The sequence below is a fragment of the Esox lucius genome, chromosome 14 (assembly GCF_011004845.1).
Source record: "Esox lucius isolate fEsoLuc1 chromosome 14, fEsoLuc1.pri, whole genome shotgun sequence".
Classification (NCBI taxonomy): Eukaryota; Metazoa; Chordata; class Actinopteri; order Esociformes; family Esocidae; genus Esox; species Esox lucius.
Genome location: NC_047582.1, coordinates 27,144,872 through 27,169,995, shown reverse-complemented (window position 1 = coordinate 27,169,995; position 25,124 = coordinate 27,144,872). Strand labels below are relative to the sequence as shown.

General features: G+C 43.0%; 3 protein-coding genes across 7 annotated transcripts; 1 reads left to right on the top strand and 2 right to left on the bottom strand.

Moving 5' to 3' along the window:
- c14h18orf25 (chromosome 14 C18orf25 homolog) lies at positions 1-14,220 on the bottom strand. Of its 5 annotated transcripts, none has more exons than XM_010864447.5 (5): positions 13,956-14,220; positions 10,568-11,470; positions 2,860-3,057; positions 2,183-2,294; positions 1-1,878 (listed from the first exon to the last, which is right to left on the bottom strand). In XM_010864447.5, the coding sequence occupies exons 2-5, from the start codon at positions 11,403-11,405 to the stop codon at positions 1,680-1,682; spliced, it is 1,347 nt and encodes a 448-aa protein (XP_010862749.2). In that variant the 5' UTR covers positions 11,406-11,470; positions 13,956-14,220; the 3' UTR covers positions 1-1,679. The 5 variants fall into 5 exon arrangements, with proteins under 5 accessions (XP_010862749.2, XP_010862750.2, XP_010862747.2 ...); XM_010864448.5 differs by having other exon boundaries at positions 14,108-14,220; XM_010864445.5 differs by lacking the exon at positions 13,956-14,220 and adding an exon at positions 12,879-13,116.
- Positions 14,221-14,281: 61 nt separating this feature from the next.
- On the bottom strand, positions 14,282-16,800 carry haus1 (HAUS augmin-like complex, subunit 1). The gene is given in 9 exon segments (NM_001303693.1): positions 14,282-14,545; positions 14,631-14,678; positions 14,764-14,835; positions 15,098-15,163; positions 15,388-15,511; positions 15,596-15,730; positions 15,864-15,999; positions 16,388-16,562; positions 16,709-16,800. Coding segments are annotated over 9 exon segments (855 nt in total). The 5' UTR covers positions 16,730-16,800; the 3' UTR covers positions 14,282-14,467.
- A 938-nt stretch (positions 16,801-17,738) lies between these two features.
- Positions 17,739-24,674, top strand: atp5fa1 (ATP synthase F1 subunit alpha). The gene is made up of 11 exons (XM_010864451.4): positions 17,739-17,877; positions 18,571-18,649; positions 18,999-19,168; positions 19,426-19,599; positions 20,568-20,734; positions 20,947-21,247; positions 21,351-21,575; positions 21,749-21,856; positions 23,841-23,985; positions 24,195-24,345; positions 24,454-24,674. The coding sequence occupies exons 1-11, from the start codon at positions 17,818-17,820 to the stop codon at positions 24,530-24,532; spliced, it is 1,659 nt and encodes a 552-aa protein (XP_010862753.1). The 5' UTR covers positions 17,739-17,817; the 3' UTR covers positions 24,533-24,674.
- The last annotated feature ends 450 nt before the right edge of the window (positions 24,675-25,124 follow it).

The window sequence follows — 25,124 nt, the reverse complement described above, 5'->3', positions numbered from 1 at the left end:
TGCTTCAAGCCACTCTCTAGCACACAATTTGAACAAAAAGCAAAACGTACCACACGGTCTCTTCAAGACGCTGGGGTAACGTATCGTGAAGTACAAACATTAAAGCAAACTGAACATACCCGTTGGAGGGTCATGCAGTTCAAATGGATTCAACTTGACATATCAGACCATTGGTAAAAATTAACCAGGCTTGGTTATGGTCTTGCCAGGCCTGACATACTGCATGAGTACATGAGAACTACAGGGAGTCCTGAGGAATTAGGGATTAAACAATTCAGACATTAAATAGGTCTCTATAAAGTCCCCAAATGGGCAAAAACTCACAAGTATTTTACTTCTTTATATCTACGTAGTAAATTCACATCTATTATTAAAATATCTTTTTCGTAGAGGGCCGGCAAAAATCCGCCACGCTTTAAGGTAAAACAATATACATGATTCTAAAAGAAAATAGTGCACATTCCAAGGCATTCCGGCCATCTTTGCTTTGCAATGTTCAATGGAAGATAAACGTCCTCAGTTGTCAGAATGGAGCCCCAGGAGATTAAGAGGGATAATTAATTCGCACTGATACATACCCACAACTCATAAGTGCATCCAGGGCCAAACATTCACTGACTACCAAAATATGAACTGGGACACTTTCAGACAGTCATCCATAACAATGGCTCGAACTTCGGACCGGCGTTACAGTACTAACACTGTACAAAAACCTACCCTGCCTTAAGACTGTGGCTACCACTTCAGTACAAACACACAACCGCAGCACAGTGCTCATCTAGTGTCCAACAACTGGCCACTCGGAGGGAGACAGAACTGAACACGGGCCAGGGTTGCGGTTGGTTTACTTGAATAAGGGGGGGGGGGCATCTTAGAACTTGATTTAGTCGGTCTTAAACACGCTCTGAGAGCACCATTATTACATTTTATATATTTTGTATACTACAGCCCTGTTTAAAGTATAACATGGTAAAATCAACCTAATGACAGTAGCTAGCTTGACCAATGGGGGTACACTAAGGCCTTAACGACCAGCGGGGGTCATGTCAGACCAAGGCAGGCGTAGCGGGCGGCCTAAAGTGAACCGGCTGCCGTTTAGCATTGACTGAAAGCCCAGTCCAGTCAGTGGGTCGGTCTGTAGTGTAGCAGGTTCGAGCCACAGACACAGTCCTGCGCTCATGCAGCAGCTTTGAGTCTCACGTTACAGCTAGTGAAGAGAACACAGTGCCTATCTACCTACCTATGTATGGACATCAGTCCCCAAGATCAGTGAGGTAACAGCACAAGGACAATATTGCTATGGGTTATATCGGCATGGTTTAATCTGCACTTGTCTTGCCCTCTAGATAATTTACTTTTATTTTTAACAACCATGATAAAGGAACCACCTTCGTTAAAATGGCTTTGATACAGAAGGTTGCACAGTAGGTCGAAAAACAAACAGCATTCAGGAGGAAAAGGAACGGCCCACGGGGCTCAAACGACATCCCCTTTCCCTATGAAGCGCACTTCGTTATACCAGAGCCCTGTGTTATATAGGTTGTAGGGCGCCTTATAGGGAACAGGTTGTCATTTGAGATGCGGCCCGTGAGTCACAGGTGGTGGCTGTAACACGTCGGGGTGGGGGCTGCAGGACGAGGACGAGAGGGGCATGAGGAAGTCTTCAGTGCACAAGCTGCTCAGAGTAGATATTTGTGTCTGGCGTCATCGTCCAGAGTGAGGTCCACCACCTCGGGAGGGGAGGCCCAGTTCGGTTGGGGGGACACTGTAGTCCAGTGCTGGGAGGACGGCCTGGTGCTGCTGTTGAACTGCTCCACTGAGTTGGGCTTCCGGGCGGAGGACAGGCTCTGGATAACTCCGCCCCTGGGATGGGCACATCTGTTGGGAGAACGAGACCGTAACACGACACGGACGTTAGAGTAGCGTCAGTCACACACAGACAACAAGATCCCCCGAGGACTTGAGGCTCCAGTTCAGCTGTTCCATGACAGTCCCAAGGAGCCATTGCATTTATCAGCTGTTAACCAAGTTGGTGACACGCAGTCAAACTATACAGGCAGTACTGCTGCTGCAGAAAAGGAATAAACGACCTGCAGCCACCAGGACAATAACCCACGTTCCAAAGACACAGTGGCCCCGCGATGAAACGCTGTTGCGCACCGGTCACGTTTTCCCAGCTCACCTTGTGTTTTCTTGTACTCCTACTATTTCTACCTCGCTGTCGGAGGAGGGGATTTTGATGTGGGCTTTGTGCTGTGGGGGTTCCCTGTGGGCAAGCTCTGCCTCCATGTGACCTGCAAGACAACAACACGCAACGTTTTCCAACACACAGGGACATGCAGAGTGGTACACCTCATCTCCGTGACACGCGGACCACAGGAGTAATCACAGACACAGATGAGGAAAAGTGTTGCAATCCACACACCAATTCCAGGAGCCTGGCTTTACTCTTTGTCTGAGTAAATGGACTGAGATTTATATTTATGTAAATTTGGTAATTTTAGCAAACACAAGACATTGATATCGAAGGAAGAAAAATGGACGGGGGGGGGGGGGGGGGGGGGGAGAAAACCCAGTAGATTGTCATCGTAATTTCAGTTTGAAACTCCAAAATACATCCCCTTCACAGCATCGGAGCACAAAATGTTTTATTCATATTTATTTTTTCACCTTAATGGGACTGAGTTTTTTTTTGTGTGTGTCAATGACACCATTTCACCATCTTCTGAGATTGTGGTTCCCATCACCAGGCTTACTTGTTGCACTGACATTATCCCAGCTAAACACTGTTAATTAAACACCAAGCCTTCCCAGGTAGGCTGGACATTGTCAGTGCAATACACCAGGTTTGTGACTGACCTGCTGAGATAGAGCACAGATGCTGCACTCTTACTGCCCCAGAGTCTGCTCCCATATCCTGGTCCCTGTGTGTTTCTAGCCTTTCATGAGTGATCACCGTGGTCCGGCGTGGGCACACTCGCTCCACAGTCACAGATAAGCTCTCCTGGTTAGAATCAGTGTCTGAAATATCATAGTGACCCACTACAGGAGGCCCGTCTGCAGAAACAACAGAAAACACTTAATTATTCAAACCTCGTCATCTCTTAAGTCTTACAGGTTATCTTGCCTTCAGGGCTCACAGTAGAGCCATCTACCTCCATTAGCACAATAATTACATTGCAATTTGTCCTTTGTAAAAGGTTACGACCCTGTGACAACTTTATAAAGACGCCAGTTCGCAGCACCCAATGGGAAATTAGGTATCAGCAAATAACACTTTAGCAGAGATAAAACATCCAGTCTATGTAAAGGCTACTTGTGGAAGCAGCTCAATAGGATTACAGCCATGTTATCATCTGAAGATCAGATCCATTATACAGACACTCCACAGCCTCTGATATATTATGTATTTAATGTTTTAAACTGCCAAATGCCACCTACTATGATTGGTGAAGAACTAGAAAAATTCACTGAAGCATTAAAAATGCAAAACAAATAGCAGATAGGCCTAAAAAACTTTTTTTGCTGAGCTGTAAACTGTTGAAAGCAATATCTATGCGATGAGGTTTATTTACATGTAAGGTAAAATCTAATGTGTGATTTATGTATAAGATACTGATAATCAGTACAATTAATAATAAACACATGAAAAGATTAAAGAATTTCACTTGGGTATCCTTTTTAATGCTTTTCAAATAAGAGCCATTCACAACAAACTACCAACAGAACCAATAAAAAATAAACGGATAATGTCCTTTTTACAGTTCAAAATCTGGATTTGATTTTCTCATGTGAATGCAATAAGGCAAGTAAACAAACAGTAGTTTCACTATTATATATATAAAAAATAAAAAAAAAACTTAACAGACCAAATTGTAACAAAGGGCCAAACTAATTGGATAACTACAGTGTAAAAACCCTGGTAGAGTATTGGGGGGGGTGGGGGGGGGGGGGGGGGTCATGAGTCTGTTCTACCCTGTGAGAGGATTCAGAGTTCCACATTGTTGCCAGGCGTGTGCCCTGGCAACAGTCACCAACACAGCACACTTTGAGAGTGTACAGACAGTGCATTCTGGAAGTCAAGATCAATGGGCACCCGGGTTACTTCAGCAGATACCGGGCCCGCTAATGTCTGTACAAGGTTTTCTGGCTGGTCAGGACCAATCCTGGCCCATCCTATTACGAATGATGAAAGGACTAACATAAACCAAGATTTTCTCTTTGGTAAACATCATACCTGTCCTCAATGGAAAATGACCATCAAGGTATTTGATGCCCTTGTAAAACCGGTGTCTCGCACTCTCACGTCTTGCTCTCATACAATACTGTGGTAAACAAATGGATAACCATTTACAGTACTGTGACCCATGCAGGACAGTAAGGCAAACTAAATAGGGTCAGATGAACTGGGCTTCATGAAATTGAAGGCAGGAGACGAGAGCTGGACCAAGTCCTGTTAACATAGAATCAAAGGAAGGTATGTCACTCACTACAATAAATGAGCATGAGCAAACGGTTACCTTTGCACACAGGCTAATAAATTAAGAATTTTTGATACTTGCACATATACATAAAGAGAAGATTACATGCAAACAGTAAGAATTTGATGCAGTTTACACAGTGTTAAATTTTGTTCTGTGTAGCTATATTCCGTATGCAATACATTTTCATTTGCAAAACCAACAATGCTCCAAGACACCCCAATGAATGACACCGCACTTCCGGGACAAGTTCCTCAAGCTAGCTCCTGGATATTTAGTTAGTTTATAGAAGTTATCATTACATTTAAAAATAGCTGGAGACTGGTGTTCAGGCTCAAGCAATTAAAATAGTTGAACCAGGAAACACCACTGGCTCAACTAATTTACATGTAAATCTCTTTTACAGAATCCCCTTTTGGTTTAACCAGACCTTACCTAAATGTTTGCTGACGGAGGTAGTGGGCAGAAAGTTACTTTTTGGACCTGAATGTCGAAACATCCAGGAGAGCAGGGAGCTCAGAATTGACCCATTTTTCAAACTGCACCGTATTCCGAGAGAACGTTTTCACCCCAGACAAAGAGTTTGAGAAAGTTTAAAATAAATGTGGATAAGTTTTAGTCATAGTTCTGAAAGTGGCGCTGGTGAGCCAGAACTGCAGATACTACAGCACAGCATATTAATCCGCAGCGTACATCTTCCTGAACACAATTAAATATTAACAGCCATTTTATCACTTTCAATGACCACAATCTGCTGGAGAAATGTGAACAGAAGTTGGGTGAACACACATTAGTCAAATTACTTTCCTTATGAAAGCCTGTAATTTCTTTAGCCAGATAACAACATGGACAGCTACCCAGGATCCAAGAATGGTCGGTGTTATACAGTATTTTTCACATCTCCTTGCTAGACAGAAACTACCTTTGCACAGCACATGAAGTGACAGCGCTCTGCTGGCAGATATTCACATCAGAAACACTAACAGATGACCTTGTTTTTGGTAGCAAGCACTACAATTATATTTTCTATAGACGAAGATATGAATGTATTTATTTTTTTTTTTTTATAATTTTGGCATTCAGGTCACAGAGTATCAATATGGGCCATTACAATGTATGTATGGAAGATTTCATTGAACTCAAATAGGCGTGCTGTCAAAAAGTCATTTGACATCAAACTCCTATACATTAGGTAACAGTAAACATTGACATGCGCTTTACTGCTCCTCATCCCCACCACACTGTTCTGTAAGCTGGTTTCAGTCTGGGAAAAAGTTAAATCAATCCAACTACTGGTTTAAAAACATAAAAAGGGCAGCACTTGCTTGAGGCACAGGCAAGTTAAGAAGAAACACACAACCAACGGCACAACTAACTACTATGTGGATATGGAAATATACCAGGCTCTTCCTGTTAGCACTTATTAATCACATAACATCACAGGCATCTAGAGCCCACAATTTACCAGCACAGTTAAAGGCTGAATCTGTAACGGTCTTATGCCACCGCAAACACTGCTGAGGTGAAAGACATCTAAGCTTTACCTAAACATGAGTCCAAAAATGTTGGACATCCAGCTTGAAGCCAGGAACAGTATCGTTGGACATCCTGCGTCAGAGAATGTTTCCTCTAGTGTTCACTGTTAGTAAAGCTTTGCCACCAAAGTAAAAGGCTATGAAAACACTGACACGTATTTACCTCATGAATTACACTAACCCAGCGGATGTGGTTCTGATTAACACGGACTCTGTTTACAGGGTTTGTGTTCCTAGAATGAATAGGGCGTAACAAGGCACATGCTACGAAGCAGCCCCCTTCCAACATGGCTGTCTGGGGGGGGTGGGGGGGGGGGCTGTAATGCACGTTATTCTACCAGTCGGTGCGAACTGTAGGGGTGTGTGATTGCGCGCGTGCGTGTGTGTGTGTGTGTGCGCACGTGTGTGTGTGAGAGCTGGTAAACGTATAGTCTTGTAATCGGCCATACCGCAAGCAATACAAGGAGAGCCCTGATTCAATGGTCTCTGTTAATAAAATATGCACTGTCCATGTCAAATAGCTAAACATTTTCTATAAATTGCAGTAAAAACAAGTCATTTGGCTCCAAGAACCAGCAGCTGTTTAAAATGCATTCAAAAGATTAGGAGATCTCACAGTGATTTAGCACCCGCAGCTGCCATGAGCCACATAGCTCTTCGCAGGCATGGAGGACATCTGTGTCATTCAAACAGTCCCCGAACGCACTTCATCCAGTCTCAAATCCTTAGTCAGTTTTCCGTTGAAACACAGTCAAGGCCAGGCTCACCACGTTAACTAGTATGGAACAACGCACACCACGCTGTCAGTACAATTGGTGGCTGGGTGAATAAAATCCACAATAAAACACGGAAATCAGATAAGCACATGACCCGCCGTCACCAGGGTGTTGACTGTGTGTGTGTGTGTGTGTGTGTGTGTGTGATGGTAGTGGAACTTTATCCATTTGGAAAACACAGCTCTGATGCACTCCACAAGTGCAAGGAGGGAATCTAAGCGTTCAAGAGCCTGGGGTCTGACACATCCAGGTTTCCATTCTGAGCGGCCACTGGCACGACATCAGGCAAGACGTTGTTGTTGTTGTTCAGGGGATCGGGGGCCACGCCTCTCATGGTGACATTGGCGTTCTCCCGGGCCAACGTGTAAGCCGCCATCGTCTCCTGCGACTCAGAGGAGGGCAGGAACGAGCTGGGTGGGGACGGGCGGGGCACCCTGTGACGGTGGCGCCGGCGGGGCGCGTCGCTCGACTGGATGGACGAGTCGCCGCTGTCGTCCGAGTCGAGGCGCGTCAGCTTCTCCATCCAGACGCGGAAGCGCTCCTCGGTCTGCCGCTGCATCACAGCAAAGCGTGTCATGGCCTCCTCCAGCACGCTGCCGATGCTGTTCCTGTCCCAGGAGCCGCCACCGTCGAGCAGGCCCTGAATCTGAGCGCCCACTCCGGAACCCTCCGAGGCACGGTGGAAGCCAGCTTTAAAGACATTGAGGCCAAGCCATAAGAAACACAGTAGCAGTTGTCATGTTCGCTGGTGGACTGTTTTTTTTTTTTTTTTTTTTTTTTTTTTAACTTTTCTTTTTAAATATTAGAAACGTGCAGATCGACTTTTCATGCTGATGATGGACTATGTTCATGCGGTTGTAGCAGTCAGGTCTGCGTACGGAATGCAGTAATGGTTGATAACATGGAATTCTACAGATCCTACGGAGATGAGGATTTGTTATTTTGTTGATGCAACACATTGTAATAAATGTTTACTGAAAACTAACAGGTGTGGTCTTGGCAATAAATAAATCCTGGAAAGTCTGACTCCACACACCCACAGGTTAAATAGTAAGGGAGAAGATGTAGCATCAAGCCAGCAATTTCCAAACTCCAACATCAGGTGTACAAAGTGCAGTGAAGATGTGGCCTAACTAGCACACAACATAAGTACAGCAGAACTTTGTCATGTTCTATACAGACTAGCTTACCAAACACACAAGCCCTGCTTGTATCTAGGCAAACAACGTTACGAGTACCTCCAAGTAATGAGACAGTTTGAACCTAGTCTAAACAAGGACAAGACTAAGTACCCAAGTTGCCACCTCCAAATAAAAAATGGGAAAAACATTAGCTGCTACAATGAGCAACATTAACTCCAAAACTGTAATAAACCCCCAAACACACCAATGCCATATTAATGGAATACCAAGTGTGAGTAAAAAACAGAAGTAACATGAAGAAGCGTCAAGTTTAAACATTAAATCCATAAGTCAAATGTACAATCCACTGTACTGATTAAAAGTTAAACAAGAAGATCAAGAAAACTAATTTCAGTCCTAATTATCGGGAAACTAAGTCACAGGAAAGACAAACAAAGGCCATCTACAGTAACAGCAAAATATGACACAGTGCAATGAACACAATTGTTTTCTTTCTTGTTTTGGGATAGCTTGATCAAGACGCTGTGGCTTAATAATAGATTGGCTGAAGATTCGGCTTAATCTGTATCTTTAGTTAGTCAAACCAAAGAACTGGAACTTCAACATTGTGCAAAACCAGGCAAAACCAAGTAAACAGCAGTTTAACATCACCTGCTTTAAAACTGATGCAGTCTAGGCTATAACTCACCTAGAAATAAATGTGACTGAGTGAGAACAAAATGCTAATATACTGAATAATTCATTATTCATCATTAATGTTAAAGCCTTAATTATCAATAAAGATTAAATGTGGTGGTGATTGTCTTACAGCAACGTTACATGCGTTTATATTCTGAGCTAATATGTAGCCTAGAATAATCAACAGCTTGTGTGTAATCTGCACATGGTCGGAAGCTTTGGGAAACTCAGGATCCTTCACTCAGGCAGACAAGAGATACTAGTCTGACCCACAGCAACTTCCTAAATAACAATGCAGTAACAAAGACTCCTGAAACGGCCTGGCACTCCCAAACGCAGGGTGTGAACAAGGGTTTACTCGTTCCAAACAAAAATCCAGGTAGGTCCTTCTGCATTTCAGTTTGTTTGAAATGTTTTGGCAGAATAAATACAACCCAGGTGTTGTTGGCCAAATTGAAAAATCAAACCCCACACGCGGAGTAGATCGGGAACATTTGAAGTTATTGCACATGCAACATCTGCTTTAAAAGAAAACCTGGAGCCTTGCCAAACAGCTGCATCAAGCAGCTACCGGTCTGGAAAGCCCTGGACTGGAGCCTAGGGGAAACTCACAGGCCCAGGATCAAATAATTCATCTGAATCACTCAATACAGCCAACACGTCAGACTACACATCCGGTGCTACATGACAAGGGTATGGTGAATTAGGCTCTGGGGATAAAAACCTCCCATTCCAGGAAGAACTAAACCACATTCCAAGGGTTAGCCGATCCTTCATTATGAACGGCACATCTACTACTTTGGTTGGTCAGAGCTTAGCGTTTCTACTAGCATGCTAATGTCCCAGGTTTGCCGGCATGAACGTTTCACAGCGAATTCCACACAGTAATACTGTCATGAAGCAGCACAGAACAAACCGACGAAGTTCATGGGAAAACAATAACCCAATTGTGTCATTCTCACTGAATGATGTCTACATTCCCACAACATGCAAATAACAAGTCATCGGGCCAGACACAAGTTAAGACTAGTCCTGGACCAAAAAATAAATATTACTGAAGTCTCCATTACACTAGAGATTTTTCGTCCAGGACCTAGCTCAATCTGTGTCTGTGAAGCTGGCCAACAGTGTAAAAAGAACACTTCCTATGGATGGATGAGGACGAGACATCAACTGTTGTAACCTTCACAATGCATGTGGAATGGAGACAAATGAACAGTGGAACATTCATTAAAACATTCAAACCAGTCAGTGATGCCTGTGCCGTTACCCACGGAGACGGGCAAACATTAATAACCAGAAGAGTCAGCGTTTGAACTGGCCAGGGATGCTACGGTTCCTTGATGTTCATGGTGAACGCGTGTTGAGTGACTGATCTGAGATGTCTATGAAAGATGTGTGGAAACTCTAAGCAAACTGCTTTGTAATAATTACCTGTGATTCATGGAGCAACAATCTGAGAGCTACCTAACGGCAGGGGTTAGCAACAGTAGGCCCAAGAAATGGCCTCCAACAACAACAAACACTTTGTGTTGTTGTTGATTTCCTGTTGGGATTCATGCATATTGCGTCAGACCCACAGGAATTTTGTTGTTGAGTTTAATTTAGCTATAAATCACTCTAGAATAAAATAAGAGACCTGATTGTGTGTCAGTGTAGTCAAGGTACAAAGTTATGATTATTTTCAAATGTAATGTCTTTTTGGGTGTAGTCGGGGTCAATTCGAAGTGTACAAGTTACTTCTCGACAATTACATTCCAGCCCAATAACCATCTGCTCAGACAAACATTGACCAGCGGCTAAATCTAGTTGCCTACCCCAGCCTTACAGCTCGCTGGAAATGCGGGTTTACTTGGAATTGTCCGTAGTAAATGCATTAAATATGGAATATATATACACACACACACACACGCGTAGGGAGCATTATCTCTGGGTGGGTTGGGTAAATGTGTTACCTGGGATGTCTGTAGGGATTGTCTTGCCGCCGGTTGCCTCATCCTCATCTTCCGAGGAACTGGTGCTGGAGTCACAGGTCAGGTCGCTGTCACTTGTACTGCTGTCCTGCAGCAGGTTGTACTTTTTCCGTGCCGCCGCCTCGCGCTTCTGCCTCAGGAGCCGGATCCGCTCCTTGTGCTTCTGGCTCCGGTGACCTTTGACTTTAGCCAGCCGGCCATTGGTCTGCTTCTCGCCGCTTGCTCCTCCTCCTCCTCCCACCACCACCGCAGCCGCCGCTGGTGCGAGCTGGCAGCGGTTTTTCTTGGCAGCCATTGTGCTGGTGGACATCTCGCTTTCGGAACGCGAACGCCGGGACTTTCGCCCACTTGATGCCGACATCTGACCCCCAGTTGCCAACCCGGTGTCGGCCCCAGCCTCCGCGGACCGGGCCTCTCCGGCCGCCCGTGGCGTGCATCCCTCCTCACCGGACGACAGGGTGTCCGAGTCAGCCAGGTGACCGCTGGAGGAGGGCGACAGCATGCAGGGGTTGGACGAGTCACTCTCGTAGACATGGCCAGAGGTGGGCTTGTCGCTGCCAGTGGAGGCATGCAGGGACTCTGGGGAGTCTCGTCGCAGCTCCTTCATGAGGCAGGGCATGGACAGCAGACTGGGGTCACCCTCCGTCTGCAAGGGGCTGTCCCCATCTTTTTCTCCAGGAGCGGAGCTGGTGGTTTCTGTTTTAAGGGCCTTCTCCGGCACCCTCCTGACAGAAGCAGCTGACCCACCCTGTGCAGGGCACTCTGGGAGTGTGTCATCAGCCGCAAAGCCCTCAGTCTTCTCTGTGTCGGACATCTTCATGCTAGTTGAGAGGAGGGCCCCGTCGTCTGACTGTCTTAAAAGGGTGGGCCTGGACAGGAACTCACCTGAAAGAAATGAATCAAGCCTTCAAACTGACTGTTTGGTCCAAGTGTCTAATCTTGCAAAAGATTATAATGTTGATATACTATCAAGTCTAATAGCAATCACCCAGTATTTGAGAATGTGCAGGGATTTGAACAGGATTACAAATGGTCAAGTTAGAGGAATGTCTGTTTTACAATTGCATATATCTGAATGCTCCAGAACATTAAAAGAAATACTGAACAAATACAATTTGATTACAGAATGCAGCTCAGATAAGAATATAACCAACGTGGTACTAAAAGGGTACCAACATAATTATTAGGTAGCAAACTCACGAAGATTAACATGCCATGCATTGTGTCCATAAATGTATTCACATTCCACTGTAACTGATTCTGGATTAAGGATAATCTGCCAGCTGACCAAAATATGTAAATAATAAGAGTACAGGTTTTCTGTTCTACCTCATTGATTGCACCCAGCTGGTGTCCCAGGTCTAAAGCAGTCCCTGATCAGAGGGTTACAATGGCACCGACTACATATCTGCTGTATCGGAGTCTAGTTGTACAGCATTTAGCCAACATGGTAGTAATGTCAAATGTAATTCTCTGCTGTTTCTGTTTTAGCAGCATGTGTCATGCATTGGCCGTAAACTGCAGACGGATCCAAAGGAAAATGCATAGTTTGCCACAGAGTAATGCACAAGTGTTAAATCGAATTGTCCGATGCCACCAACGTCCTTCCAAATGAAAACAAAACACGGATTCCCATGCTATCTCACTTATCAAGCATATATGCCTGTGTTTCACACCTATTTGTCTACCAGAATCAATCAATTTACAGCTGTAGCAACATTAAAACAGATTTAAGATTTCATTTAGATGTAATACTTCCTTGGGCACTGCCGGGTGAACCAAGATGCACTTTCCATCACAACCGTCGACAGTTGAGGAAACTGCTTAACTAAAGACACATAGCACTGAAACAAGTAGAGCAACAGGTCCCCTAGATGGACAACAGAGAACAGGTTCTGAGCCAGCTAATTGGGCTTCTTTCTGACCATTAAAAGTTTTAGAACACGTTGGTTGTTATTGCCCCCCTCTGATAATATGCCTTACCAGATAAGGAAAACAGGATAGAAGGAAAAAAAAAGATTTCTCCGTTGTGGCATAACTAGTAAAGTCACCTAAATGCTTCACATCTAGACAAATACAGTAGGTATACCATACAAGCTGCATCTAAAAACAGATATGGCAAGAACAGTGAAGTTGAACGTTCTACTTCCATGCTTTTAGATACATAAAACTGTGTGTCAGCGCACAAGAAACACTGGTCTGAGCAGATGTTTTAAAGGTGCGCTCTGGTCACATGACCACCTCATTGAAATTCACAAGTTCCCCTCATGCAGCTTTCCAACGGTGAACTCACCTTGTCTAAAAGTGATTGCATCCATCTCACGTCATCACTAACCACAACCAAAAATAAGTTTCATGTGTGCAGCAGGTTGTTTGTTCCGGAGATACACTGCTGTCTGTTTCAACAGGATAGAATCTGCTCTTTTAAACCACTAACTGGTTTGCAAGGTGGGAATTTTTCGATGGAAGGGCACGATTACGTGTCCATTGTTTTTTAACGCTATATTCTACAAACGTTTTATACCAGGTGCAAGTGTCTGTACAATTGTCTACAATTACAACCCGTATTGCATTCTAATGGTCTCTAAGCATGTCTTTAGATGAAGTATAAACAAGCCCACCTCAGATAATAGACTTTCGCACCTAGCGTAATCATGAGACCATGGGTCCCTACGAAACTCAAGTTAGATTTTGCGCCACACCTTCCAGTAACTAAGGAAATGAGCAAACTCAGACAGAGCCTCATCTATCATGTATGAATAACGTCACTGTCTGTGATAGCGAACACTGCGAAAAACGACATGTACAGTAGCAAAGTAACCAACAACCGATCTCGTACAACAACTTTGCTATCAAGATATGTAACTGAACCATGTTAGCAAACTCGGCTGAACATACGCATATGGCGAAATAGTAACATTAATGTCAAGAACGGAGGAGGCTGTTTTTTTCAGCTCCAGTTTGCGTATGTAGCCGGTAGCTTAGCTGTCCGGCTAGGTAACTCACTAGGTCACACAAGCGGGAGGTTGGGGCTTCATTGACTAGCGACCTAGACAGCGACTAACCACTTCATCATCCTGACCAAGTTTCTTATAATCGATATTTTCACGAGTGGTGTTGCTAGGAGACTTCAGCACATAACTAGGTACAGTAGTTCACAGTTCAAACATTGACAATACCATTAGCACGAACTCGATGGACAGCAAGTTAGCAAGCTACCTAAAATGGAAGAGACGTAGCTAGCTATGCTAGCGACGGTTCCATCTTAATGTTGCCCAGTGGCTAGCCAGACAGTTAGTACGACTGATGGTGGCGCAACATTAGCTAGCTATGCAGGCTCATATGGATGCTAGCAATGGTACGAATTTACCTGGGTGTTATACACTTGTTTCTTCAGTGTCCGACTTCAGTGACATCTTAAATTCAACATTTTAGTTATGCGAGATATACACATAAAAGTAAATGTAACTTCTGAAGTGAACCGTGGTCCACTCACACATACGAATACCAGCTAAACGTTACCATTAGCTTCCTATTTGAAGTTAGTTCAAAATGTCCACACCAGCCGTTGTTCTCACAAATGTGTGCGTAACTTCCGTGAGGACAACTGACATGGGAGCGAGCGTCTCCTTGCATCGTGGAGGTGGAACAGCGACATGATCACCACTGGTTTTTTAAGTACACGCACAGACTTCGGGGTATAATGAACATTTTATTAATTGTTTCTCAACCCAACATTTCACAAGATCCCTTTAGGACATTCAGGATAAATAAGCAAAGCAGCCCATGACAACTTGGGTAAAAACAAAAAAACATTTAAACATTTTTCAATGTATTATCATTACATACACTTTCAACAATCAACATTTAAAAATGAAGATTTCATTTCAAAGGCCGTCCTTTAGGTATGGAGGAATTCATAAAGTCAACCTTCATTTCCAGTTGTGCATCAATTGCAGCCTTGGACAAGGATAAAATAAATTGTCACAAAATACAGTAACATCAGAATTCTTGTAGAAAATAAATACCAAATATAAAAACTCACCAATTCGCGCTTTGCCTCTTCAATTTTCACTATAGCCAAAGATGGACTCTAACAGAGAAAAGCGGTATTAAGAAATGTATATCCACAGATGTAAAAAGTTCCACCAAATAATAATACATATAAAATGTCTTACTGGGCTCAAATCTCTATAGGGTTCAAGTTTCTTTGCCAAAGGGAGAATTTCTTGTTTCAATGTAGAAACTTGCTGGAGAAAGAAGACGATTGCAATATTTCAGATCAAAGCAAAAAAGCAGACACTAACATAGTAGAAGGTAGAGTCAATGAAATGACAGTGCCACAAGCAGCACACATTGAGATGAGCGAGATGCAAGACTTTGCTCTCAGCCAGTCACACACATATTGGATGCATCAGTTCAAGACCGTTTTTGTGGAAATCGACCTACCATGAGGTTTACTTTCTGGATCAACATCATTACAATGAGGGGTTGGTCATAACATGAAAATACCTCAGAGAGCTCCAAGAGAGTTTGGTGGGAGAGCCGATTCTCCATGCAACGGGATGCCAGCTGGTCCTACGGGTGAGAAGATAACACATTGCTGTTGAATACATTGCCGTTGAATAATCCATTTAGCTTTTCTTCCAGTCAAAAACGCCTAACCACCTGAACATTGTTTCCGTGGTTGACTTCTGGATGCTCGACAATCCACACCATTTAAACACTCAAAACCAGAAATGAACTTGTAAGGAAACCTTGACCAGGGAAGAAAGTGAACAACCTAAAACAAAAACTCTGACCTCTGCCTTCTTGTTTCGGTATAACAGGTCTTTGGATTTTGCTTTGACAAAATCCATATTTAGCAGTCTTTCTTCAGCTTTGGCACTCTCCACCTCTTGGGCTTTCACTGTTTTCTGGACATCCCTGTACATAGATTACATCAATGAATTAACTATATAGCTTTACAGATTAGAGCATTTTAAATGTTGCGTTTCAAGTTCATCCTACTCTTGTAAGGTTTTCCGCAACACAAGAGCATCCCCAAGTTTCTTTCTGATAGCGGTGAGCTCCCTATCAAGTCTCCGGTCTGTCTTCTCAGATTCCAGAAGCTCGTTGGTCAGGTTATTCACGGCAGGGACTAAACTAAAAAGAAGAGCATGAATGCAAGATTATTCTCTTGCAAATTCAAGATCCAAAATCAAATTTCTATGGTTCTCTCTGAAAGTGCCCCTTTGTAATTCTTTATATAGGCAACCTTGTTGAGTCATAACATTACCTGCTTAAAGATGTGTCTCGGGTTCCAAGCACCATAGCATTTTCTACCAATGCTGTCAGGTAGTCTGACGAAGGTTTTGATAAGCTTCCAGTGGATAAGCCCACTGCTTGTAAAACAACATCCTGAAGATGAACACCTGGAAAGAAAATATATGAAATAAACTACATTACAGCATATCTAGACATTGTAACTGCACTGAGGCCATGTTTACATGTTGCACCCTGTTTTTTTACTGAAAGAACTTGTCTTGTGGCTTTTCTTAGATCACGGTGTAGAACACAGAGCTAAAGTCCACAAACAGTATCCTTACATAGGTCTTTCGATTGTCAGTGAGTTGGAGGATCTAGTGTAATGCCATGTTGTGTTTAACAAAGCAACCAATAATGTCAAACGTAAATACATTCTAAATATCTTGACATTAAAACTGGTTAATGACATTTGAATAGCTGAATTTGAGTGAGAAAGATGAAAAGGTTATAACAATCTTGCCGAATATGTATTAGTACATGGAATGTTAACATTACCATCAGCCTGATACTCAGATGCTTTCTGTGGATGATCCTCTATGAGCAGCGAGGTCTCTTTGCACCGAAGTGCACTTGCTTCGGCGAGCTGATACAGTAAGTCGATCGTCCGTGTGTTAACTTCATATTCTATAATAGTCTGATCTCCAAAGACCGTCCGGAGCCACCTGCTCACCTGAAACGTATAACAAACATCAACGCAGATAGTTAACCAACATATTAATCGCATAGTCGTGAGAAACGGGCAGTCAAGTTAACCAACATATTAATCGCATAGTCGTGAGAAACGGGCAGTCAAAATCCCTGTCATGAAAACGTCACCTTCTTGTTCTTCTCGCACATAGTAAGTGGCAAACCAAAAAAAATACAGACTGACTGCCTGGACCGCTAATAATTCCACAACTAATCGTTTCGCGCCCTCCGTTCATTCTTCTGCTTCCGGGATGAGTGATATTGCATTTTCATTGGAAGGTGCTCAGCCTATGAGAATTATTCTCTGCATGTTATTGAAAACGACCGTTCTTTCCATAGAGATGGATAAAGGCCTTCACTGACTGTTGTGTCATTTTTAAGTAGTTAATTGGCTGAGACTTCTCACACTGATGCTGATTCTATGGATTCGCATGATTGAGATCGTTCACTGAATAAATTAACTATACAATACTTTTGTTCTGAGCGAATATTCCATAACTTTAGGTTGATGTAAATTTCCAACCTTTCATTTACACCTATTTAAATAACATTCTACATGTGGCAATGAGTAATTCCTAAAAGTAGCAGAAAAACAGATAATGCACTACTTCAAAATGGTAATTGCCTCCCTGTCCCTTCCATTGTGCCATATTTCTTTAAATGTTTTTGTGGTAGAAAATTACTAACATTGCTTATTATTTTAATTATCATATTAGACACTTTCATACTAGTGCTTTTTAGTATGTGTTTCAATTTTCTTTGATAAAAAAAAATTATTTGGTTTAGGAGTTACAGATTATAGAGTGAATTTCTCTAAATTAAATACCCTCTGCATTTACAAGTTGACTCACTCGGAGTATATTATTTCCGAACCAGTATTCTATAAAAACATATTTGTTTTTGCATAATATGTCCTGATTATTTCATATGACGTTTGAGGCATTTTGCGCTTCAGACTTCTAATGTGAAGCATTCTCTATCCGTCTCTGTGGGGGTCTGGCGAAGATTGAAAACGTGTTAAGATTGATTATTTACATAAATAATATTGTCTTCAACTTTATTATAGCATTATCAAGTCCTCTAATTTAAATATAAAATAGGTTGATGATGTTAATGTAAAAAAATAAATATCGTTTTAAAAGTGTTTCCGGTTAAGTGTCTTTTCATCCTGTCCTCCATCTTCTTTACGCGATTCAACCGGTCGCTGGAGTTGGACAAATCTGCATTGAAACATCAATATGCTGTCAGTTCGTGTTGCTGCGGCCCTTGTCCGTACTCTTCCCCGTCAGCCTGCATTTGTAAGCTTTTTTTTAATTATAAAGCTGTCTGAGATGTATTTTTATATGTTTAAAAAGATATAACTATGTGCTTCAGTATTGTGAAGTCTAGCAGACGGCCATCTTGCATGTCTTCAGGATCTGTTCAGTTTATACTAGTAGCCCTATAGTTAATATTCTAGTTCCTCTAATTTTAACCAGTTAAAGTCAATTATAAATATATTACAAAGACATGTTCTGTTGTTACACAACGATCACAGTTGTATACATTTTCCAGTCGACTGACTGCATGGATGTCAGTCCTTGTCCATAGTGGCTGCAGATCAGAATGTCAATACTCTATGTAGTTCACCAACGCCACAACGTTACTCTAGACTAATGGAATGTTACTGTGTCGATTACTTACTAGTTATAACTTGACGGCAAGCATTGTAGGTCTAAAATTTAGACCTGACCTTGTCATTTGTGAATGCAAGCTATTATTTTGGTACTGAAATCTGTCTTTTTTTTATGATGCTTTTTTTTATGACATCGGCAGCAGTCCCCATATACGCAGATCCCTTCTCAGCAAGGTGTACTTGTTTTCATTCAGAATGACATGATCGGTCCACTCATTCGGGAATATGGTGCACACAAAGTGTTTTTTGAAGGCAGGATTGTTGCACAAGATCTAGGATTTCCATAGTAACATTCTCTCAACTGCCGTCCGTACAGGTCTCCAAAAAGGTTGCAGCTGCTGCATGTGTAGGGGCCAGACACCTGCATACCACCAAGCCATGGATGGCCAAGACAGGTTAGAGCTCTTGACTGGCACATGTTACAGAGGCTTGGTAGCGTTGTACCGTGAGATCACGGATGGTGCTGTTAATACTTTCCCCCCCCAGTAGAACCGCCCTAGAACCACCCCCTCTCAGTATCCTGTAAGCCTGACACCAGGGTTAACTCTCCGATGTAGAACCAGCCCCTCCCAGTTTACCGTAAGCCTGACACCAGGGTTAACTCTCCAATGTAGAACCAGCCCCTCCCAGTTTACCGTAAGCCTGACACCAGGGTTAACTCTCCGTTGTAGAACCATCCCCTCCCAGTTTACCGTAAGCCTGACACCAGGGTTAACTCTCCGTTGTTGTCCCTGTACGCCACAGGCACGGCGGAAGTCTCTTCCATTCTGGAGGAGAAGATCCTGGGGGCCGACACCGGCGCTAACCTGGAGGAGACCGGCCGGGTGCTGTCCATAGGCGACGGTATTGCCAGGGTCTACGGCCTCAGGAACGTGCAGGCTGAGGAGATGGTGGAGTTCTCCTCCGGACTCAAGGTGAGACTGTCAGTGCGCTGCAGTGATTTCCGGAGCTGACCGAGTCACGGTCGACATAATTGTGAATTAGAATCTTGATTAGGGGGTGTATTTGTGGAATTGACTTGTAATATAGGTGAATTTGCTCTTGGTCTGTGTTATTTTCATTGATATTCATTCTGTTTTCACATAACGCTATCCAGCAAAGTGTTGATGTCTGGTGGCCTGTTTCCCGTGACTCTGATCTCTGAGTAATGATATTCTGTCATTTCCTCCAGGGCATGTCTCTGAACTTGGAGCCCGACAATGTCGGTGTTGTGGTTTTTGGTAACGACAAGCTCATCAAGGAGGGTGATATTGTCAAGAGAACAGGAGCCATCGTGGACGTGCCTGTCGGTGAAGAGTTACTTGGTCGTGTGGTGGATGCTCTGGGAAACGCCATTGATGGCAAGGTCAGGACCTTTGACGGTTATTTTTTTATTTTATTTTTAATTGTGTAAAGTGATTAGTTGGTGAGCTGATACATTTGTTCTCGGCAAGGTGGCCTAGTCAAGATTTTGGGAAAGTTGGGGTTCCAGCTTAGAATAAATGGAGCCGGATTGCTACAGTTTTGAGGAACTGTCACAACTCTGTAGCTACAATGGTCTACAATAGATTAGGATCATGCAGGCAGCATTAGAGATTTGGCAGGAGCATCAAGATCTCCGGATTTTGAATTTTGCCTTCAAAATAAGTCTGCTGTGAAATGTAACAGTGATGACATATTTTCTGGGCGGAGCCTGACTAGTGGCAGAAAGTGACAATTAGCAGTATCAGTTCTCTTTACAACAAATAGGAATATGGATCATCTGGACTCCATCTCCAATTATTTTGTAAAGTAAATGTCGTATTACAGACAATCTTACCGTATATCCCATTCATTCATTAAAGGCTTGCATAAACATTGAGTGATGTTTAGCTGAAATGTCAGCTAAAAAGTATGAGCAATTTGGTTTGTTTGCATGCTAATTCTGCTTACACGTTGGCTAATGTTGCTAACTTTGGTCAGTGGTGTTTACCATTATGAAATAGCCTACTGAGAATGACAGTTTTGTGGTTGCTGCTGTTACTAATTTATTGTTATTATTATAACTACATTGATTTTGCCTGTGTGTGATAAACAATGGACAAAACCTTGCCTGATATGAAATGAGCAATGCAGAGTCGAGCATTCTGGATGATTTCATCAGTCCAATTTGTCTGTTTAATGGCTTGCAACCAGAAACGTCTGCATTTAGCTTCAAAGGGCGTCTTTGATGATGGTATTCTATTAAAAAAACGGCACAATTCCCAACGGCACAATTCTTTCATTTTGTCCAAGGATCTTGCCCGTTTCTCTTCTGCCACCACCAAACTTCAGTAACGTAACCATTTTTTGTAGGGTCCCCTTGGGTCCAGCATTCGTAGGCGTGTGGGTCTGAAGGCCCCTGGCATCATCCCCCGGATCTCTGTGAGGGAGCCCATGCAGACAGGCATCAAGGCCGTGGACAGCCTGGTTCCCATTGGCCGTGGCCAGCGTGAGCTGATCATCGGTGACAGGCAGACTGGGTAAGACGGTAGCCTTAAAGGCGTTGATATACACTGCCAGTCAAAAGTTTGGACAGTTTCCACATTGTTAAATAACAGTGAAGACATCACAAATATGAAATGACACACATGGAATCATGTAGTAACTAAAAAAAGTGTTAAACGAATGGGATCATTTATAAAAATAAATAAAAAATATGAATACAATCTTTGTAAACCAATGTTTTTTATAGCAAAACCGCCATTGCCATTGACACCATCATCAACCAGAAGCGCTTCAACGATGGAACCGACGAAAAGAAGAAGCTCTACTGCATCTACGTGGCCATCGGCCAGAAGAGATCCACAGTGGCCCAGCTGGTGAAGAGGCTGACCGATGCCGACGCCATGAAGTACACCATCGTGGTGTCCGCCACGGCCTCCGACGCCGCTCCCCTGCAGTACCTGGCCCCCTACTCCGGCTGCTCCATGGGCGAGTTCTTCAGGGACAACGGCAAGCACGCCCTCATCATTTACGACGACTTGTCCAAGCAGGTCAGTTCGACGGACGGAACTTAGAGGTTGACGTCCGGTTTGCACTTGTGGACGGTTGGGTGTCACGTGTCGTTCTGACCCTCGCTTCTCACCTCTGTCGAAGGCTGTGGCCTACCGTCAGATGTCTCTGCTCCTGCGGCGTCCTCCTGGTCGCGAGGCCTACCCGGGCGACGTGTTCTACCTCCACTCCCGTCTGCTAGAGAGAGCGGCCAAGATGAACGAGAACTTTGGCGGCGGCTCCCTCACTGCCTTACCCGTCATCGAGACCCAGGCCGGCGACGTGTCTGCGTACATTCCAACCAACGTCATCTCCATCACGGACGGACAGGTAGGCGTGTGCGCCGATCAGGAGCCGAGGTGGTGGCGTGGTTTAAAGGGAGACACCTCCAGCCTGTCCTCGCGTATCTTTCTTGATTCTGCCATTGGGGTTTTAGAGTTGATTGATGGGGCATTCGCCCTGTTGGAACACCAGCCTTCACTCCTGCATTTCTTCCCCTTCAGATCTTCCTGGAGACTGAGTTGTTCTACAAAGGTATCCGACCAGCCATCAATGTGGGTCTGTCTGTGTCACGTGTTGGCTCTGCTGCCCAAACCAAAGCCATGAAGCAGGTAGGCCTCTTTCTTTCCCCAGTATTTTTCATCTGCCTGTGAAAACGTAACGTTTTGCTGATAACCATCAAGCCTCAGTTAAAGTGTAAGATATGACGGCTTTAGATGGGCAATGTAGAGGGGCTAAATAATCTATAAATATATTACATTTATGAACTGATACTAGAAGAAAATAACTTAGAATACCTTTGCGCTTTTACCTACTGTACTCAAGAAGTACCTAAAATATCAGCATGTTTGCAGACAAACAGCATTTAAAACGTGGTTTGAATTTAAATGTTTACATATCTTGAATAGTCTATGTATTTCCGTGGGTACATGTAAGTAGTCAGTCCTTGAATACATGGCTGACTATATCCTTATGTAGCTACGTAATATGAAGTTCTGGTGGATATTAGGATTTGTTCAGGAAAGACAAACACTTCGCTGCCTACACGATTCTCTCGTCTTTTCACTTGACAAAAAAGTCAGTTATCGTCACCTGTATTGAAAGTACTGTATCAATCTCATTCACGAATGGCTAATTAGCTGTTAAAACTGCCAGTGACAAAAGTGGATTTGTTCAGGATTTGCGACTATTTCTGGTGGATTTTCGAATTATGTCTTAGGCTTTCTTCAGGACAGACAAACCCTTCACTAGCTACACGATTCTCTCGTCTTTTAACTTGACGAAAAAGTCACCTATATTGATACAATAGTTATTGTATCAATGTCATTCATGAATGGCTAATAAGCAAAAGCCATATAGTTAATAGATGCTATTTGTGGTGTAGGTAAACTTGATAAGAAACGTTACTAAGTTTAACACAATGCTTAATGGTGTCTAGCGACATATTACTGGCTAGTAAGCTTTTAAAATTGCCAGTGGCTAAAGTCATACAGTTCATGGATACTATTTGTGGTGGAGGTAAACTTAATAAGAAACGTTACTCAGTTTAACACAATGATTAGTGGTGTCTAACGAAATATTCAAACTTGGCATGATGTTAATGCGTATACAGCTGTGTCGTAGTGGTAAACGACACAGCCTTTGGGCGACCCGGGTTCGAATCTCGAGAAGGCTGCCACGATCTACACTTTCTATTGCTGGCCGGCTGAACTAGGCTTGCCTGTTTTTTTGGTTAAATTTTTTTGGTAGAGTGTTTATTTTTTCCTTTCTTTTTGAGAATGGGTACATTACAATCCAAACAAAAATCATGGGTACAGAGTAATAACAAAAAACTCAGGCCATAGAACATAATAAACACAACAAACACTGGCAGATAACTGATACCTATTTTCTAAGTAACACTGGTACTGAGTATTAATTTGGGGGGAGAGAATTTACATAATCCTTAAATATAGCAACAACAAGGCATTACAGACAACACCAAAGTGTTTGTTTCATTTCAGTCAGGTGTGTATCGTCTGGTTCTCTCCCTATAGGTGATCCAAAGTATTGCCTTGTCGTTTCTAGTTTTAGGGATCATTAACCTTTTCTCCCACCAGATGAATATGCAGTGTCTCCCTCTATTTAACCTGACACAGAGGGAGACACCAAGCCATGAACCCAGCTGCTGATAATCAGGAATATGCTGGCCACCATCTCCCCTAGGAGTTTGCTGTTTTCCCCTGGTTGGCCACTGATCTCCTGCACAGCGTAAAGTTGTAATGTCCCATAAAGAACAAAAAAAAGATTTCAAAGGTGCACTGTACGGTTTATGCTCTGAACTCTGAAGTTTCACATGGTCAAAATCTTTAACCTTAAATGTTGCTACTATTTACTTTTTTATAGACAGGTTCAACAGAGTTTTAGCTAGCAATGTCAGATATGTCTGCAAAAACTACTAAGTTCATTAGCAGGTGATGGGGATTTCCAGTTTTAAGTCTGGAGACAAATGCCGGTGGATGCTTCGGCTTCGTATCTTTCGTACACAAGGAAAGCTTCAAGTTCCAAAGGAATAGTGTCCTAACTTGTCACTGACCCAGTTTCCTCCCTGGTCAGGTTGCTGGTACCATGAAGCTGGAGCTAGCACAGTACCGTGAGGTGGCTGCCTTTGCCCAGTTTGGGTCCGACTTGGACGCTGCCACCCAGCAATTGCTGAACCGTGGTGTTCGCCTTACAGAGCTGCTCAAGCAGGGCCAGTACTGTGAGTATCTCCTAGAATATGATACTGTGACATTTGTCTGAATTTTTTACATTTTTATTAAATTGTATGCTATGCACTGTCCCTGTCAAATAAATCTTGTAAATGAGAATTCTGCATTTCCAGCAGGGAATCTGATGTTTGCTTTAATCCACTGGTGTGCCTCATTTTGTCCTATAACTGAATGACTGACATTTTGTTTTTATTTGCAGGCCCCATGGCCATTGAGGAGCAGGTTACAGTCATCTATGCTGGTGTCAGGGGACACCTGGACAAAATGGACCCAACCAAGATCACAAAGTTTGAGAAGGCTTTTCTTCATCATGTTGTCAGCCAGCACCAGGATCTCCTGGCACAAATTAGGTGAACCAAATGATCATGTTTTAACACATTATTTTGTTCATTACTATTTTGTAAGTTACTGTACCATGGCTTGGAACTATTTTAATCCCTTTTTCTTTCCTCTTGCAGAACTGATGGCAAAATCTCAGAAACTGCAGATGCTAAGCTTAAGCAGATTGTCTTGACCTTCCTGGCAAGCTTTGAGTAGTGTTATGTTTGGTCAACTTTTCAATGTTTCATAGTGCTCTGATTTAACTTTCTATACAATTCAGAAATAAGTTGGCACTTTATATTCATGTACAGAGATCTCCTAACAGAGAATAAATTGTTCCTACTTCAGGGCCCATGGATTTCCTTTTTTTTCTCTTGTCTGCTTATCATCTATACTGTTTTATGTTGTGCATTTTGGCAGTTTGCTGACAGATCTGCTGTATCAGAAATGTGACTTACAATCTGTAAATTAAAGGTAAGGTGATCGAGGACCACATAACAAGAACATGAAGTAAACACAGTTCAAACTAGTTTTTTACTGCAAAAAGACATCTCACTGACTGTCTTTTCAAATGATTTTTAATAAGAGCAAGTAATAATTAAAATGCAACATTGTGCCTCCAAATTGTCCTCAGACATCATTTATTTGGCCTACTCACGAAAAGCTCTGAAATCACAGTAAGGTCACTCTTTCAAGTGGCTGTAGCCCTAAACCATACAGTGGGGATCTGAGGGGTTTTGACTGATGTAGCATTCTGGTAATAGCTATGTAATATACTGATGAGGTCCTTGTAAAATTCACAATCACT